Source organism: Eucyclogobius newberryi, unplaced genomic scaffold (assembly GCF_026437365.1).
Source record: "Eucyclogobius newberryi isolate DKJ021-1_F unplaced genomic scaffold, fEucNew1.0.hap1 SCAF_4, whole genome shotgun sequence".
NCBI classification, from domain to species: Eukaryota; Metazoa; Chordata; class Actinopteri; order Gobiiformes; family Gobiidae; genus Eucyclogobius; species Eucyclogobius newberryi.
In genome coordinates, this window is record NW_027316056.1 from 2,336,089 (window position 1) to 2,355,837 (window position 19,749).

At 47.6% G+C, this 19,749-nt stretch overlaps 1 protein-coding gene across 3 annotated transcripts in view; it reads left to right on the forward strand.

Annotated features, from left to right (window-relative positions):
* The window catches only part of pla2g6 (phospholipase A2, group VI (cytosolic, calcium-independent)), an 83,079-nt gene that overhangs the window by 9,302 nt on the left and 54,028 nt on the right, over positions 1-19,749 (forward strand). For all 3 annotated transcript variants that reach the window (XM_072464035.1, XM_072464037.1, XM_072464036.1), the window contains exons 4-8: positions 1,293-1,473; positions 6,611-6,798; positions 7,111-7,207; positions 16,759-16,941; positions 17,408-17,516. In XM_072464035.1, the coding sequence (XP_072320136.1) occupies positions 1,293-1,473; positions 6,611-6,798; positions 7,111-7,207; positions 16,759-16,941; positions 17,408-17,516 (758 nt within the window). The remainder of the gene's footprint in view (positions 1-1,292; positions 1,474-6,610; positions 6,799-7,110; positions 7,208-16,758; positions 16,942-17,407; positions 17,517-19,749) is intronic.

The following is a 19,749-nucleotide window of genomic DNA, read 5'->3' on the forward strand; positions in this document are numbered from 1 at the left end:
GGCCTTCTTTAAACTGATTATCATGTTCAAACATACAATTCCAATCTTGTGAACTATACATATTCTAAAAGTTTAAAGATAATTCTGGCAAGGGCAGTAGGTCTGTAATTCAACAAACTATATAAATTAGCAGCCATGTCCTTAGTCACATGACATTATATAGAATTATAGAAACGTCTATTAGTTTGTGTTGAAAATTGCGTTCTATTGTTTAATATAGACACATTATTGTGGTAATGAAATAGGTATTGACTATCAAACAGTTTTGTTAGTATTGAAATAGTTTTGAATTGTAGTATCATGACCACAATACTTCACTCCTCCTTTAGGGGAGGAGTGAAGTATCATGACCACAATACTTCACTCCTCCTTTAGGGGAGGAGTGAAGTATCATGACCACAATACTACACTTCTCCTTTAGGGGAGGAGTGAAGTATCATGACCACAATACTTCACTCCTCCTTTAGGGGAGGAGTGAAGTATCATGACCACAATACTTCACTCCTCCTTTAGGGGAGGAGTGAAGTATCATGACCACAATACTTCACTCCTCCTTTAGGGGAGGAGTGAAGTATCATGACCACAATACTACACTTCTCCTTTAGGGGAGGAGTGAAGTATCATGACCACAATACTTCACTCCTCCTTTAGGGGAGGAGTGAAGTATCATGACCACAATACTTCACTCCTCCTTTAGGGGAGGAGTGAAGTATCATGACCACAATACTTCACTCCTCCTTTAGGGGAGGAGTGAAGTATCATGACCACAATACTACACTTCTCCTTTAGGGGAGGAGTGAAGTATCATGACCACAATACTTCACTCCTCCTTTAGGGGAGGAGTGAAGTATCATGACTACAATACTTCACGCCTCCTTTAGGGGAGGAGTGAAGTATCATGACTACAATACTTCACTCCTCCCCTAGGAGTGAAGTATCATGACCACAATACTACACTCCTCCTTTAGGGGAGGAGTGAAGTACCACAATACTACACTCCTCCTTTAGGGGAGGAGTGAAGTATCATGACGTTTAGGGGAGGAGTGTAGTATCATGACCACAATACTACACTCCTCCTTTAGGGGAGGAGTGTAGTATCATGGCCACAATACTTCACTCCTCCTTTAGGGGAGGAGTGAAGTATCATGACCACTATACTTCAACATGAAACATAGTAAACAAACCTAGTACAGATGGCTCCTTTTGAAAAGGTTTTGACTGAGTTTCAAAAAGTGTGTCCATGTAAAGTTGTTCTGAACAGCATGTTTGACTGAAGTGGGCTTGTGTTGCAGTAAGATAAACGTCCAGGACAGCTCGGGCCGCACCCCTCTGCACCTGGCCTGTGAGCGGGGGGACGTGGGCTGTGTGCGCGAGTTGCTGGAGGAGAGCCAGGCCCGCACCAACATCAAGGACCACAATGGAGACACAGCCATGCACTATGCAGCCAAGCAGGACTCTCCTTCTGTCATCCAGGTACACCACCCAACACTTCACTGCACCATGTGACTAAAGGTGTAGACCACGTCAGGCATGAAGGGCAACCAGCCTGGAATGTGGCTTTTGAGGGTCTTTGTCATTCAATCAAGCAGTCACTCAAACCTCTTGGAATGATAAATGGAATGGCATTAACATGACTGACCCTGAGTGTGCTTTTGAAGACTTTAGAGTTAGTAGAGTGAGCCCTTCAGTGAGTGAAGTTTAAAAAAGGTGTTACTAAAGGGCCACGTCACAAGAGGCTGTGTCAACACAAAAGACACTCTAATGCAGGACCCCAGAGCGCTGTGCATCTTCATCTTAAAGCCACAGGTCTATGGAAGACCGTGAGGTGAAGATTCTGAGCAGGAGACGAGAGGCCATAGTTTCAAAAAGAGATGATGAGATGATTGTAACCATGGGCCCACTACAGTGGGTATTTTGCGCACCAAAAGGCGCACCGGATTATTAAGCGCACCATCAGCTGTCTACCATGTGTACTGGTCCATACATAAAGCGCACCGGACGATAAAGCGCATAAGATAAACAAAACAGACGGATAAGTCAGAGTCAGTTGAGCTTTATTAAACGCGTTCAACTCATTCAGATCAACATTGTTCAACATCAAAACACACTCTGCTATCGGTTACCCCCCACGAGACCGAAGGTTCGCTAGTCCGAAGGTTCACAAGTCCGAAGGTTTTAAAGGTTCACTAGTCCGAAGGTTCGCTAGTCCGAAGGTTCACAAGTCCGAAGGTTTTAAAGGTTCACTAGTCCTTAGGTTCACTGGTCCGAAGGTTCACTGATCCGAAGGTTCGCTCGTCCGAAAGTTCCTCATAGGCTAAAGTTAAGGTGCAGACGGCATCGGGATGTAGTCAGTCTGTAAAATGTGCACGAAGCACGAAGACACGCACTGGGGCTCGTCACGTTTAATGTACCAGCTGCTCACAGGTGGCTCCATGTTGTACTGTGTATGTGAAAATAACAAGGGAACATCTCGAATCCTCCACTCTATGCCTTCATTTGATCATAAGAAATATGTGTGATCAGAATCCTCCACTCTATGCCTTCATTTGATCATAAGTATAGAAATGATATATATATATATATATATATATATATATATATATATATATATATATATATATATATATATATATATATATATATATATAATAATATAATTCAGCTGGCCAAGACGGGAGTGTCTACAGAGCCGCGGCGCGCGGCCGAAACTGCTGGGCTATTTGAGTTAATTCATTCAATAATAATACGATAAGGAGCTCAGGCTATGCACAGAAACAAGTCGGTTCTGGAAAATACGTGAGTTTAATCATAAAAAGTGCATCAACACTAGAAAAGTCTTAAAAGCAGTGTGTGGGGCAAAGGGAGGCGAGGACAGCCCGCTGCACGGAGACTCACACCTTCGGACTTGTGAACCTTCGGACTAATAAACCTTAACATTTCGGTGAAATTTTTAAAATTTCGGTGAAATTTCGGACTTGTGAACCTTCGGACTCGTGGGCAGCCACCCTGCTATCGCTAACAGACACGTTAGCATATCCAAATCAATTCTCAGTCAAGATCACTTGTAAACACGTAAAATACAAACACAGAACACACTCTGCTACCGCTAAAAGACACGTTAGCATATCCACAACAACTCCCAGCCTCGTTCAGTTGCAACACGTAAAATACAACACAATAAACTCACTTTTTCAGTTCATTCCTCGTCATCAAATCCTTCAAATGCCGCCGAAGTACATCCGGCATAGCTATGACCAGACATCCCGATTTACCTGGGACAGCCCAGTTTTTTACGTCCCATGTCCCGGTTTAATGTCTGCTGGGGCGCAAATGGTAAAAGCAGCCAAAGTGCCGATAGTGCTCCGTGCAAAAATCTCTTTGGTCATGTGATCCCACATGTCGGACCCACGCGGCAGTTCAGTGATGATTCCGGCCTTTTGATTCCCACAGTTGACTGATAATTTAGCCCGTAAGCGCATTTCTTGCGATAATATAACAGATCCAATGGTCTCTGGGCAGGAGCCATCTTGGGCCAAGTTTCTTGGGGTCCTTTATTTACCGGTAGGTGTCTGCGTTATGCCTGACTGAAAATGTTGTTTACGTTTTGACAAAGTGTCGCGTGTGCCGCGTGCAGGTAGACTACTGTTCCCAGAATGCTTTGCACACATGTTGTTGGGACTTCCGGTTCCGGAGTACTGTATAGTCGTGCATCGGCGTCTCGTGTCCCAAATCTTCTTTATACACCGTGTACCACACAATATCTTCGTGGTCAGTAAGCACAACCAGAAATAAACCATATATTAAGCGCACAGACGGCTTTTGAGGACGTTAAAGACTTTTACCTGCGCCTTATAGTGCGGAAAATACGGTATTCTTTCTTTAGCAATTTCTTAGACCTCAAATGTATACCTCTATTCGAATAATGTTATTTTGAAGTAAGAGTACTTTTACTTTAGAGAATTAGAATGAATGGCTACTACTGTCACTTTTAAAGGGGACACATAATGCAAAGTCCACTTTAATGAGCTTTTAACCTCGTTACAACAGTGTCTCCTCATCATTAGTTTATTCAAAGTTGTATTTTGATCCTGTATTGTCCTGCACCCGAGGCTCCATCCAGGGCTCTGAAAACTTTGATTATTCCAAAAATTAAGACTGATAAAAGCAGAGTTCTAAAATGTCATGGAGCCACTTTTCAATATAAAAACATGACTCAGGGCTGATCAATTCTGCAGTGAGTGGACCTTAGTGGACCGGCTTCTAAGAATATAGAAGATTATATATATTTGACCATCTAAAAACATTGCCAAAATCAAAAATATAGTGTCTAAACCAGACTTGGAGAGACTTATCCATGCGTTTGTCTACAGTAGATTAGACTGTAACGGCCGCTCACTGGTCTCTCCAAACGAGCTGTAAAACAGCTGCAGTTCATCCAGAACGCTGCTGCTCGGGTCCTGACTAGAACCAGGAAGTACCATCACATTAGTCCTGACTAGAACCAGGAAGTACCATCACATTAGTCCTGACTAGAACCAGGAAGTACCATCACATTAGTCCTGGCTAGAACTAGGAAGTACCATCACATTAGTCCTGGCTAGAACCAGGAAGTACCATCACATTAGTCCTGACTAGAACCAGGAAGTACCATCACATTAGTCCTGACTAGAACCAGGAAGTACCATCACATTAGTCCTGGCTAGAACTAGGAAGTACCATCACATTAGTCCTGGCTAGAACCAGGAAGTACCATCACATTAGTCCTGACTAGAACCAGGAAGTACCATCACATTAGTCCTGACTAGAACCAGGAAGTACCACCACATTAGTCCTGTTCTCAGGTCTCTGCACTGCCCCCTGTGGCTCAGAGAAGAGACTTTAAAGCAGCTCTGCTTGTGTACAAGTCTCTCCATGGCCTAGCACCAAAGTACATCTTGGGCATGTTAGTGCCATATGAACCATCTCGGACTCTGAGGACCTCAGGACCGGCCTCCTGCTGGTGCCAGAGTCAGGACTAAACATGGACCGGCCTCCTGCTGGTGCCAGAGTCAGGACTAAACATGGACCGGCCTCCTGTTGGTGCCAGAGTCAGGACTAAACATGGACCGGCCTCCTGCTGGTGCTAGAGTCAGGACTAAACATGGACCAGCCTCCTGCTGGTGCTAGAGTCAGGACAAAACATGGAGCGGCCTCCTGCTGGTGCCAGAGTCAGGACTAAACATGGACCGGCCTCCTGCTGGTGCCAGAGTCAGGACTAAACATGGACCGGCCTCCTGATGGTGCCAGAGTCAGGTCTAAACATGGACCGGCCTCCTGCTGGTGCCAGAGTCAGGACTAAACATGGACCGGCCTCCTGCTGGTGCCAGAGTCAGGACTAAACATGGACCGGCCTCCTGATGGTGGCAGAGTCAGGACTAAACATGGACCGGCCTCCTGATGGTGCCAGAGTCAGGACTAAACATGGACCGGCCTCCTGATGGTGCTAGAGTCAGGACTAAACATGGACCGGCCTCCTGCTGGTGCCAAAGTCGGGACTAAACAGGGACCGGCCTCCTGCTTGTGCCAGAGTCAGGACTAAACATGGACCGGCCTCCTGCTGGTGCCAGAGTCGGGTCTAAACATGGACCGGCCTCCTGCTGGTGCCAGAGTCAGGACTGAACATGGACCGGCCTCCTGCTGGTGCCAGAGTCAGGACTAAACATGGGGAATCTGCATTTCAGTTTTATGCAGCTAAAATCTGGAACATTCTTCCTGAAGTTGTGAGACAGGTTCTGCTCTGACAGTGTTCAAATCTAAGCTAAAAACAGTTTAGTTTAGCTGTGCATGTGACAGAAAGGATTTGTCTTTGCAGTCTTAAATTGTTTTGTGATTTCATTAGTTTAGACAATTTCATTAGTTTAGACTCGGACTATCAGTTGGACTGATTTAAAAGGGAGTTTGACTCCGAAAACACACGTTACCCTTTGTGGCTAGGTGTTAGGTCTTATTTTTTTAATTTAGTTAATTTTATGGGAGTGTCTGCAGAGCCGCGGCTCGCGGCCGAAACTGCCATGTTATTTTTGTGCCGGCTCCTGAAACTGTGCCGCTATTTAACCACGTTTTAGTGCCGTTTTAGACCGCGCCGGTCTAAGGTTAGGGTCAGGGTCAGGGTTAGGGTCAGGGTTAGGGTCAAGGTTAAGGTTAAGGTTAAGGTTAAGGTTAAGGTTAAGGTTAAGGTTAAGGTTAAGGTTAAGGTTAAGGTTAAGGTTAAGGTTAAGGTTAAGGTTAAGGTTAAGGTTAAGGTTAAGGTTAAGGTTAAGGTTAAGGTTAAGGTTGGGGTTGGGGTTGGGGTTGGGGTTAGCCATGACGCTATAAGAGAAGTGCCGCGGTTCCTGAAATTGCGCGGCCATTTGACCGTGGGCCGCGGCTCTCCAGCCACGGCCTATTTTTATTCTATATCTGTTTCTGTAATTTCTTTACAAAAATGTAATTTTATTGCATTTTTCCTGCTGTGAAGCACTTTGAATTGCCTTGTGTATGAAATGTGCTCTACAAATAAAGTTGCCTATTGCAGTTTACAATGAACAAAGGTCAAATGATGCAGGTGTTGAATGTGGTCTTTTCCCTTCAGGCGCTGGGCTCTCAGCTGTGTCCGGGGGTGAATGAGCTGAACTCTAATGGAGAGGCTCCGCTCCATGTGGCCTGTCGTCTGGGCCGGGTCCAGGCTGTCAGGGCTCTGCTGGAGGGAGGGGCCAAGTGTGATGTCATGGGAGGCACCGGCTACCCCATTCATACCGCCATGAAGTACAGCGAGAAAGAGTAAACATCTCAATGTTCTTCTTGTGTTCTGTATTCTCAGCTCTCCCTTTATTCTTTTAGGGAAAAACGCGTTTTTATTTCCATAAGATAGACTTTAAAAAAGTGCCATTTAACAGAAATGCCGATGTATTCCTCCAGAGTCTTGATGATGTTTTTACCCCTCTTGTAAGATCATTGACGGTTAGACATGACTGAAGATTGATGTGAGATTTGTGGTACATTTTTGCTTTATGAATTTGAATTCAATTTCATCTCAATTTGGATTAAAACGGACTAAATTGCCCATGTGTGTTGCTGTCTTGTGTGTTTCAGGTGTGTGGTGGAGATTCTGAAGGCAGACGGTGGTCAGCTGCAGGCGGAGGATCCGGTGTACGGTGGGATTCCTCTGCACTGGTCCAAGAACGCAGAGGTGAACACAAACTATTTAACCCTCGGGATGGGATCAAGAACCTGTTCAATCCAACAGGGCCGTCCTCCTTAATGTTTGCTTTAGTCCATGCTACTTAGGGCCACTGTACTTTGAAATGCCGTCCCCACTCAGACCTCGTTAGTTTGGGCTCTATTGTGTCCAAGGCTATATATGAGGTACTTTTCTCAGTGGCGGGTCTGGGGCCGTGGGTCTGGGGCCGTGGGTCTGGGGCCGTGGGTCTGGGGCCGTGGGTCTGGGGCCGTGGGTCTGGGGCCGTGGGTCTGGGGCCGTGGGTCTGGGGCCGTGGGTCTGGGGCCGTGGGTCTGGGGCCTGAGGCCTGGGGTCTGGGGCCTGAGGCCTGGGGTCTGGGGCCTGAGGCCTGGGGTCTGGGGCCTGGGGCCGTGGGTCTGGGGCCTGGGGCCGTGGGTCTGGGGCCTGGGGCCGTGGGTCTGGGGCCTGGGGCCGTGGGTCTGGGGCCTGGGGCCACCGCTTATTACCATCATTATGATGCCATGGCTCTAGACACTATACATTTAGACAGAAACGTGGTTCAACCACACGTTGCGTCACCTTGAATTGCAGGGGAAGAGTACAATACAGTACAGTTAGACTAAGTTCAATATGTCCCTGTTTTTCTTTACCGTTTCATTGTGCAGCTTCATGGCCCTGCATGCGCCCTCGCCCCGTTGTCCGCTCTGTTGAGGTGCCCCCGCGTGTTTGTTGAGCTGTAGATCCACTCGTCCCCAAATGTTTTCCAAAGCAACATTGCGTCGGCGTCGGACGACCTCTCCTTACAATGTCTTAACTTTTCTTGAAAAGTTCGTCTTGAGAAAGGCGTTATAATTGTATCCTTGACCAAATCGATATCTTTTCCTCCTTCCACATTGTGGGTTGAAAAAACAGCTTAGTAGTACACGGATTAATTTGTCTGTCAAATTCAGTTTCCTGGTTCTGAGGTTCTGCATAGGCCCGCCCATAGGACCTGCCTCTCAATATTGGTAATCCAATCAAAAGACGTGCACGTGCTACACCTGCTAGAAGGCGTACAAGAGCCAACTCTGAAGCTGATTGGTTGACGCATCATTTCCATTCACTTTAAGCTACAAGCACCCGAGGAAAGAGGAAAGGCATGAAATGAAGATTATAACTCTTTGGGGAATCCATCCATCCATCTTCTGCCGCTTTATCCGGGGCCTCTTCCCGGTGGGACATGCCTGAAAACACAGATGCCCGAGCCACCTCAGCTGGCTCCTCTCAACGTGGAAGAGCAGCGGCTCTACTCCGAGCTCCCCCCGTGTGACCGAGCTCCTCACCTTATCTCTAAGGGAGCGCCCAGCCACACGGCGGAGGAAACTCATTTCGACCGCTTGTATACGCGATCTTGTCCTTTTTGTCATTACCCAAAGCTCATGACCATAGGTGAGGGTAGGAACGTAGACCGACCGGTAAATAGAGAGCTTTGCCTTTCGGCTCAGCTCCCTCTTCATCACAACGGTCCGATGCAGCACAGATCCGCCTGTCGATCTCACGCTCCATCCTTCCCTCACTCGTGAACAAGACCCCGAGATACTTGAACTCCTCCACTTGGGGCAAGGACACCCCACCCACCTGAAGAGGGCAAGCCACCTTTTTCCGGTCGAGAACCATGGCCTCGGATTTGGAGGTACTGATTCTCATCCCAGCCGCTTCACACTCGGCTGCAAACCGTCCCAGTGCAGCTGCAGGTCCAGGTTTGATGGAGCCATCAGGACAACATCGTCTGCAAACAGCAGAGATGAGATCCTGTGGTCCCCAAACCGGACACCCTCCGACCCCTGACTGCGCCTAGAAATTCTGTCCATAAAAATTATGAACAGAACCGGTGACAAAGGGCAGCCCTGGCGGAGTCCAACATGCACTGGGAACAGGTCTGACTTACTGCCGGCAATGCGAACACAGCTCCTGCTCCGGTCATACAGGGACCGGACAGCCCTGAGCAAAGGGCCCCGGACCCCGTACTCCCGGAGCCCCCCCCAAAGGACACCCCGAGGGACACGGTCGAAAGCCTTCTCCAGATCCACAAAGCACATGTGGACTGGTTGGGCAAACTCCCATGAACCCTCGAGCACCCGATGGAGGGTATAGAGCTGGTCCAGTGTTCCACGACCGGGACGAAAACCACTCTGCTCCTCCTGAATCCGAGGTTCGACTATCGGTCGGATTCTCCTCTCCAGTACCTTGGAATAGACCTTACCTGGGAGGCTGAGGAGTGTGATCCCTCTGTAGTTGGAACACACCCTCCGGTCCCCCTTCTTGAACAGAGGGACCACCACCCTGGTCTGCCAATCCAGAGGCACGGTCCCCGACCGCCACGCGATGTTGCAGAGACATGTCAACCAAGACACGTCCTACAACATCCAGATACTTTAGGTACTCAGGGCGGATCTCATCCACCCCCGGAGCCCTGCCACCGAGGAGTTTGCGAACAACCTCAGTGACTTCAGCTTGGGTGATGGATGAGCCAGCCTCCGAGTCCCCGGTCTCTACTTCCTCTTCGGAAGACGTGACTGAGGGATTAAGGAGATCCTCAAAGTATTCATTCCACCGTCCAACAACATCCCCAGTCGAGGTCAGCAGGCCTCCACCCGCACCGTAAACGGTGTTGGTGAGACACTGCTTCCCCCTCCTGAGCCGCCGGACGGTTTGCCAGAATTTCTTTGGTGCCGACCGATAGTCCTCCTCCATGGCCTCCCCGAACTCCTCCCAGGCCCGGGTTTTTGCCTCTGCGACAGCACGAGCCGCGGCTCGCTTGGCCTGCCGATACCTGTCGATGACCTCCGGAGACCCACAAGCCAGAATGGCCTGATAGGCCTCATTCTTCAGTCTGACGGCATCCCTTACTTCCGGTGTCCACCACCGGGTTCGGGGGTTGCCGGCACGACAGGCACTGGAGACCTTGCGACCACAGCTCCGAGCAGCCGCATCAACAATGGAGGCGGAGAACATGGTCCATTCGGACTCAATGTCCCCAACCTCCCCCGGGACATGGGAGAAGCTCTCCCGGAGATGCTAGTTGAATACCCTACTGACAGAGGGCTCCAAAAGACGTTCCCAACAGACCCTCACAATGCGCCAATGCGCTTGTGTCTGCCAAGTCCATCCGGCTTCCTCCTTCGCCAGCGGATCCAACTCACCACCAGGTGGTGATCAGTTGACAACTCTGCCCCTCTCTTGCCCAAAATCACAACAACAGTTGCCTCTGAGGGCCACAGGGAGAAATGAATCAACAATGTCTGTGGTGGCGAGGGAGTCAGACAATGTCTGTGGTGGCGAGGGACGATGTCCCAGGGTCCTCTGTCCTTAGACTCTCCTTCTCGGCCAGGAAAAACTACAAAAAAAACCTCTATGGGAAAAAAGCGTAGAAACCTGGAGGAGTTCCAGTGAAGGAGAGATCCGACTCTCACAGACGGACAGACGGACACGAGGGAGACTGGAGCTGGACCCACTCTTCAGGCAGATGAGGGACCGTCGGAGGCGAGCTGGACCCACTCCTCAGGCAGATGAGGGACCGTCGGAGGCGAGCTGGACCCACTCTTCAGGCAGATGAGGGACCGTCGGAGGCGAACTGGAGCCACTCTTCAGGCAGATGAGGGACCGTCCACACAGGGCAGGGACCACTTCACCAGGGGAGGGGCATCTGGGTCCACAGGTCCTCAGGAGTGAGAGAAAGAAGAAGGCGGTGAACAGTTTGCAAGTGGAATTAAAAAATAAATATTGTTTGATAGCATAAGTAGTCAGAAGAAGAGGATAGTGCTCAAGCTGTCATACTTCCCCCAGCATAGTTACTCCTAGGGCAGCGTAGCTAAAGCTGTGGGTTTATGTTTCTGTTCCTAACTGGTCTGACCATAAGCGATTTCGAAGAGGAACGTTTTAAGCCTGGACTTAAATGAAGAGACTGTGTCAGCGTATTTAACATGGGTCGGGAGCTGATTCCATAACACAGGAGCTTGGTAGCTAAACGCTCTACCTCCTACAGTACTTTTAGAGACTCTTGGCACCACCAGAAGGGCAGCATTCTGAGAGCGAAGAGCTCTGTTTGGATGATATGGTTCTATAGCATCTTTGAGGTAGGATGGGGCCATGTCATTTATGGCTTTGTAGGTCAAGAGTAGAATTTTAAATTTGATTCTAAACTGGACAGGAGCCAGTGAAGAGACTCCAGCACTGGCGTAATGTGCTCTCTTCTTTTTGTTCCTGTTAGTAATCTTGCTGCTGCATTTTGAACCAGTTGAAAGCTTTTTATGGAGCTTTTAGGACATGCTGCGAGCAGGAGTTACAGTTGTCTAATCTAGTTGTTACAAATGCATGGATAAGTTTTTCGGCATCACTTTTAGGCAGGATTCTTCTGATTTTGGCTCTTGTTGCGCAAATGGAAATAGGCTGTTTTACAAGCTTGATTTATATGAGCTTTAAATGAGAGCTCCTGGTCAAATAAGACTCCAAGGTTTCTTACAGTAGAACTGGAGGCTTCACTGACATTGTCCAGCGTGACTATCTGCTCTACTATGACATCTGTCTCGTAGATGCTTAGGGCCAAGCACAATGACCTCGGTTTTTTCAGGGTTAAGAAGCAGGTAGTTTAGTGTCATCCAGGTTTTTATCTCCTTCACACAAGTACTAAGTCTGTCTACTTGATCGCTCTGATCAGGTTTCATTGATAAATACAGCTGAGTGTCGTCTGCATAGCAGTGGAAGTTATAGCCATGCTTTCTGATAATGTTGCCTAATGGCAGCATATAAAGAGTAAACAGAATTGGACCGAGTACCGAACCTTGTGGCACACCGTAAATTACTTTAGAGCTTGGTGAGGAGCTCTGATTTACATTAACAAATTGGTACCTATCAGATAAATAGGATTTAAACCAGCTGAGGGCGGAGCCTCTGAGGGCGGGGCCTCTGACACCTACATCACATTCTAACCTCTGCTGTAGAATGTTGTGGTCAATGGTGTCAAACGCTGCGCTGAGGTCCAACAGAACCAGGATTGAGACCAGTCCATCGTCAGCGGCTAATAACAAATCATTTCTGACTTTAACTAGTGCAGTTTCAGTGCTGTGGTGGGCTCTGAACCCCGCTGTGGTGGGCTCTGAACCCTGACTGGAAAACTTCAAATAAGTTATTGTCCTGCAGGTGGCGACAAAGCTGTTTTACTACAACTTTTTCAAGGATTTTAGAGACGAAGGGAAGATTTGAAATAGGTCTGTAGTTTACCAATAGGTCGGGATCTAGATTAGGCTTTTTCAGAAGAGGTTTAATGACTGCATGTTTGAAGGATGTGGAACATAGCCACTTTCGTATGTAGTATTTATTATATTAAGAACAGGGTCTATAATTAGGGGGAGAATGTCTTTCAGGAGTCTGCTTGGAATGGGGTCTAGGACACAAGTTGAGCTTTTAGAGGACATAATGGCTGAAGTTATCTCTCTTGATCAACAGCTGTGAACCTTTCTAAGTTTACAGGTGGATTTATATGGGACGTTAGATTTACAGCTTGGGCTAGTTCAGGGCTAATAGCGGGGGTAATTTCATCTAATTTATCTCTGATTGTTTTTATTTTATTGTTAAAAAATAGGAGGAAATCATCAGAGCTGAGAGCCTTACGCAGAGCCTGCTTATATGACAGCAGGCAACTTTTCCATGCTTTTAGGGATTCTTCTGTGTGAGAGCGACAAAATAATCCCTCTAACTTTCTAACTCTTTGTTTATGTGAACGCAGTTCTTGGTTGTACCATGGGGAGGCGCGCTTTGGCCTAATGACCTCCTGTTTTAACGGCGCTACAACGTCAAGAGCAGACTTCAGAGAATTCATGGTCAAGTCGGCAAATTGATCACTTATACTGGGACTAAAACTGTTCTCAGCAGAATCACATGACATGATCACATAACATGATCACATGACATGATCACATAACATGATCACATGACATGATCACATGACAGGATCACATGACACGATCACATGACATGTCACTGAATATTGGCTCTATTATTTCTTTGAATTTTGAGATAGATTTTTCAGATATTGTCCTTTTCATTATAACTTTATTTTGTGGGACTGGATGATCTGTAAGAATAAACTGAAAGGTAATTAGGAAATGATCTGACAATATAGGGTTTTGAGGGAGGACAATGAGGTCACTAATCTCTGTTCCATACGTTAGGACAAGATCCAGAGTGTTCTTATGAGTGTGAGTCGGTTTATTTACATTCTGAGTGAAACCAATGCTGTCTAACAAGGCGCTGAAGGCATTACAGAGAGCGTCATCACTCATGTTCACGTGGATATTAAAGTCTCCAGCTATAACTATTTTATCCCAGGCTAACACTAAGTTTGATATAAAGTCAGAAAACTCTGTTAAAAACTCTGAGTAGGGACCAGGAGGTCGGTAGATAACTATGAACAAAACTCCTTTTTGGTTTTTCATATTTGGACATGTGATCGACAGCATAAGGCTTTCAAATGAGTGAAATGCATTGTTAGTTTTAGGGCTCATAAGTCGGCTTGAGTGGGAGATCACTGCCACACCACCACCTCGGCCTGTGCTCCTGGCGGTCTGAAAGTTAACATGGGTGGGTGGGGTTAACATGGGTGGGTGGGGTTAACATGGGTGGGTGGGGTGGACTCATTTAGTCTGACGTAGTCGTCTTGTTGAAGCCACGTTTCAGTTAGAGCTAGAAGATCTATGTTATAGTCACTAATTAATTCATTAAATAAGAGCGATTTGGAGGAAATTGCTCTAATGTTTAGCAGTCCACATTTTAAGTGTTTATTCATTTGTTTATTTGTGTCATTTGTGATTGTTATTTTCCTTAAGTTATTTGGTCTGACGCCTGAAATATTTTTATGAGATGTGACTTTTTGGCATTATTTGTACGAGGAACACGAGGGACACGAGGGACACACACAGTCTCTAGCTGTCTTGAATCTGAACACTTCACATGTGACAGAACGGGCGAGAGTTCAGCGACAGAGGAGCGTCTTAAACTGCTGCTCTGCGCCCGGGGCTCATCCCTAGATGGTCACTTAACACGACTAAGACTATCGGTCAAATTCCGAACTAATAGGGATGTACCCTCCGAAGTCGGATGGATGCCATCCCTGCGTATGAGCCCGGGCTTTCCCCAAAAAAAAAGTTATCAATAAAGACTACGTTGTTTTGAGGGCACCATCTAGATAACCAGCTGTTGAATGCTGAAAGACGGCTGTACAATTCAGCATTGATCCGATTTGGCAGGGGACCTGAAAATATTACAGTGTCTGACATCGACTTCGCTAGGTCACACACCGCGGCTACTTGAACTTTGAGCACCTCTGATTGTCTCCGACGGGCGTCGTTACCGCCTGCGTGAATCACGACTCGCCGGAAACGGGTCCTACTCTGCTTTAAGATCCTAAGGTTTCCTTCGATGTCACCCATTCTGGCCCCCGGGTAACACCTAACACTAGCAGCTGGCAGCTTCACTTCTCTAACAATAGAACTCCCGATTACAAGAGTTTCTCTAGTGTGTTCAGCGGGCGTGTGATCGCTGAGGGGAGAAAACCTATTATAGACGTGAAGCTCACGGCGCTCTAAGGTTCGGCGTTTAGTGCCTCGTCCCCTCTGAACTGTCACAAATTGGTCCCTAGTCTGTTCCTGGTCTTGTCCCGGCTGCACGGGAGACGCTGAGGGGCTGAGCTCGGCCTTACTGCTACTGCTAATGCTAATGCTACGCCCCGCAGCGCGGTCCGGTAGCCCTCGCGCTAAAACCGAACTATAACTGGACTTTAGCTCCTCTAAACAGCAGATCCGCGCTTCTAACTCCGTAACCCTGGCCTCCAAAACTACCACTACACTGCACTTCACGCACCTATCATCAGAGAAGGAGCCAGGGTTCTGACTCGACATATGACAGCTCAAACAGGTAACGGTAGATCCAGCCATGACGCTAGAGGCTAGGCTACGCTAGGCTAGTTCAGGCTGGAGCTAGAGAGTGAGGAGGGCTTTTAATCCACGAAATACTGAAAAGCGAGCGGCTTGAGGCTCCGGATTGTTTGCGGAGAAATCAAACGCTCACTTTTGTGTATATGATGTGTAAATAATGTGTATAATTCGTGGATTAATCGGTAAAAGGCTCTAAGAACGAACAGCTCTGAAAACGCGACACACTCACCGGAAATGACGTCACCGGAACTAAGGGGCTATAAGCAAGCCCACACCAGCCCGCCGCCTCTCCCCGCGGGCAACACCAGAGATGTGGAGTGTCCGGTGACGCCGATCCGGGCGACGTAAACGGCCTTGCTTTTGTCGTCATCATAAGAGGCTTCTGAACCGATCTTTGTCTGATCCGTCACCTAGGACCTGTTTGCCTTGGGAGACCCTACCAGGGGCTTGAAGCCCCTGACAACATAGCTCCCGGGATCATTCGGGCACTCAAACCCCTCCACCACGTTAAGTTGTCGGTTCAAGGAGGGTGGGGAATCATTTAATACATATTTGTTGGAAAATATATATATTTTAAAATTATATTCATAATTATTCTGATTATGTTTAGACCAGCAGAGAAGGCCTTACTGACCCCACCACTGCTTTTTCTATTACCCATTAAAAAAAAATTGTCTGACTTACTCAATATCAATGCAATCGTGCAAATGCCTGTTTTATTGTATTATTGAGCATTTGAAGTATACGTAGCAATTTTCATCCATTGACGGACACAAGTCAGAGGTTCAAAGGGCCGCCACCACCGCCATCTGACCTCTCCCTCTGACCTCTCCCTTTGAACTCTCCCTCTGACCTCTCCCTCTGACCTCCCCCTCTGACCTCTCCCTCTGACCTCTCCCTTTGAACTCTCCCTTTGACCTCTCCCTCTGACCTCCCCCTCTGACCTCTCCCTCTGTCCTAGTAGGAGTGTAGCAAGGAGTGTAGCAAGGAGTGTAGCAAGGAGTGTAGCAAGGAGTGTAGCAGGGAGTGTAGCAGGGAGTGTAGCAGGGAGTGTAGCAGGGAGTGTAGCAGGGAGTGTAGCAGGGAGTGTAGCAGGGAGTGGAGCAGGGAGTGGAGCAGGGAGTGGAGCAGGGAGTGGAGCAGGGAGTGGAGCAGGGAGTGGAGCAGGGAGTGGAGCAGGGAGTGGAGCAGGGAGTGGAGCAGGGAGTGGAGCAGGGAGTGGAGCAGGAGGTTTGTTAGTTTTGTCAGAACAGTGAATGTTAATGAACATACATGAAATACATGTTATAAACATGTCAGATTGTGTATTGTGTTGTCCTGCATTCACTCTCACACACACTCTTTCATGCACCAGCATGCTACTTGTTTTAGAGAGCCGGGAAACATGAAAGGGCCAGTCCCCTGGCCCTTGGAGTCCCCTGGCCCATGGAGTCCCCTGGTCCATGGAGTCCCCTGGCCCATGGAGTCCCCTGGCCCATGGAGTCCCCTGGCCCATGGAGTCCCCTGGCCCCTGGAGTCCCCTGGCCCTTGGAGTCCCTGGCCCTTGGGTTCTGGTCTTCCACTATGATCACTGTGGTTTGTCTGTGGCAGGTGTGCCGTCTGCTGCTGGACAGTGGCAGTGCTGTGAACTACCTCAGTCAAACTGGAGAGAGCCCACTGCACATTCTGACCAAGAGAGGGCGATTTGAGGCGTCCATGGTCCTACTCACTCATGGGGCCAACCCAAACCTGAAGGGCCAGAACGGAGACACAGCCTTGCATTTAGCCATGAAGGTACCTGGGCCCCTCTGAGCACAGACAGAGACACACTCGCACACACAGAGACACACTCTCACACACAGGGACACTCGCACACACAGAGACACACTCGCACACACAGAGACACACTCTCACACACAGGGACACACTCTCACACACAGGGACACACTCAGACTACATGTGCATCCTGAGCAGACTACATGTGCATCCTGAGCAGACTACATGTGTATCCTGAGCAGACTACATGTTCATCCTGAGCAGACTACATGTTCATCCTGAGCAGACTACATGTTCATCCTGAGCAGACTACATGTGTATCCTGAGCAGACTACATGTTCATCCTGAGCAGACTACATGTTCATCCTGAGCAGACTACATGTTCATCCTGAGCAGACTACATGTTCATCCTGAGCAGACTACATGTTCATCCTGAGCAGACTACATGTTCATCCTGAGCAGACTACATGTGTACCCTGAGCAGATGGACCATATGGACCTGATCAAAGCTCTCATCGTGTTCGGAGCTGATGTGCGGAGCCACAATGACCTGGGAGAGACCCCTGGGCTCCTGGCTGCTCGCTCCAGCAAAGGTGAGGCCTCCAAACCTTTGGGCATCTGCTGAGCGTAATCAATACACATGAATATAAACACACATATACACATATACACATATGCACATGTACACACGTACACACGTACACACGTGCTCATATACACATATACACATATGCACATGTACACATATACACATATGCACATGTACACATGTACACATATGCACATGTACACATGTACACATATGCACATATACACATATGCACATATACACATATACACATATGCACATGTACACACGTACACACGTGCACACGTACACACATGCACATATACACATATACACATATACACATATGCACATATACACATATACACATATGCACATATGCACATAATACACATATGCACATGTACACATGTACACATATGCACATATGCACATGTACACATTATGCACATGTACACATATGCACATGTACACATTATGCACATGTACACATATGCACATGTACACATTATGCACATGTACACATATGCACATGTACACATATGCACATGTACACATAATGCACATGTACACATTATGCACATGTACACATTATGCACATGTACACATATGCACATGTACACATATGCACATATGCACATGTACACATATACACATATGCACATATGCACATGTACACATATACACATATGCACATATGCCTTTTTTCAGGTACTCAGACATTACTACAACACATGATTTTACATTTTGTTAAAACATAATTAAATAAACCAGTCCATTGACTACGTTTTATTTTGAAAGATCCCCTATCATACTATTTTTCCTGTTTCATAGTCTAGCCTAAGGGTATATTTGATAATAATAAGTGTTGGGCAACACCCATAACATAATAGTTATGAAATATCACCCATACCTTGGACCCGCCCACAAACCAGAAATGCAAACTGCTTGGTTTGAGATTCGCCCCCACCCTGACGAAGAACAATCCGCCTCCCTCGCCCACCCTGTGACGTAGTCTCAGTGAGAGCGTGTGTCCCCCGCCCACCCCGTGACGTAGTCTCAGTGAGAGCGTGTGTCCCCCGCCCACCCCGTGACGTAGTCTCAGTGAGAGCGTGTGTCCCCCGCCCACCCCGTGACGTAGTCTCAGTGAGAGCGTGTGTCCCCCGCCCACCCCGTGACGTAGTCTCAGTGAGAGCGTGTGTCCCCCGCCCACCCCGTGACGTAGTCTCAGTGAGAGCGTGTGTCCCCCGCCCACCCCGTGACGTAATCTCAGTGAGAGCGTGTGTGTCCCCCGCCCACCCCGTGACGTAGTCTCAGTGAGAGCGTGTGTCCCCCGCCCACCCCGTGACGTAGTCTCAGTGAGAGCGTGTGTCCCCCGCCCACCCCGTGACGTAGTCTCAGTGAGAGCGTGTCCCCCGCCCACCCCGTGACGTAGTCTCAATGAGAGCGTGTGTTTTCTTTGAGATGGGACCTTTATTTGATATGAGCCCTTGATGTTGAGGTCTTGTACATCATAAACATGTGTGTTTTAAACAAACAAAGCCCACATACTGTATGTGCAGATGTGAGCCGTGCATGGGACACGTCCCTCTCACTTCTGAAAAGGACTCAGTTGCCCCCCCCCACACTTTTCACAGCAGCCTGCTCATCACAACTAAACATTTTTTTTGAAAGTTTTCTCTGATTTACAGTGAGACTTTTTTCCCGATAGTGGAAACTGCAATGAAAGTCAATTAGGTGCTACACTGTGAGTTTCACTCTTTCCTCAGCAGATCTGCAGCTCATGCACCGTGCGCTCCAGAGCAGAAGCAGCAGATCTGCAGCTCGTGCACCATGCGCTCCAGAGCAGAAGCTGCAATGCCTCCACCAGAGTCACTGAATAAAAACATCCTGGGAAGAACACAACCCATCAGACAAAATCTCCTTTTCCCAAAGAAAATCAACATTAGTCTTATCATTTTGTCAATAAGCCTCTGGGACAAGTTCATAAGCTCAAAGAGAAGCAGATTTATCTTTATAAAAATCTAAAACATCCTCAGCAGCTGATGTGCATTGTAACATTGTAAAGAATTTATGTTCTTACAGGAGAAAATATAATTTCTCGTCATTGAAATTCAAAATGCTGTGATGTAATTTGTCCTTTTAAGTAAATTGTAGATTCCAAAACATTTACAGTACATGTACAGTACTTTTACTTAAGTACTTGGTTACTTTCTACCTCTTGTTTTCTACCTCTGTATTTCCTGGTGTGAAATGAA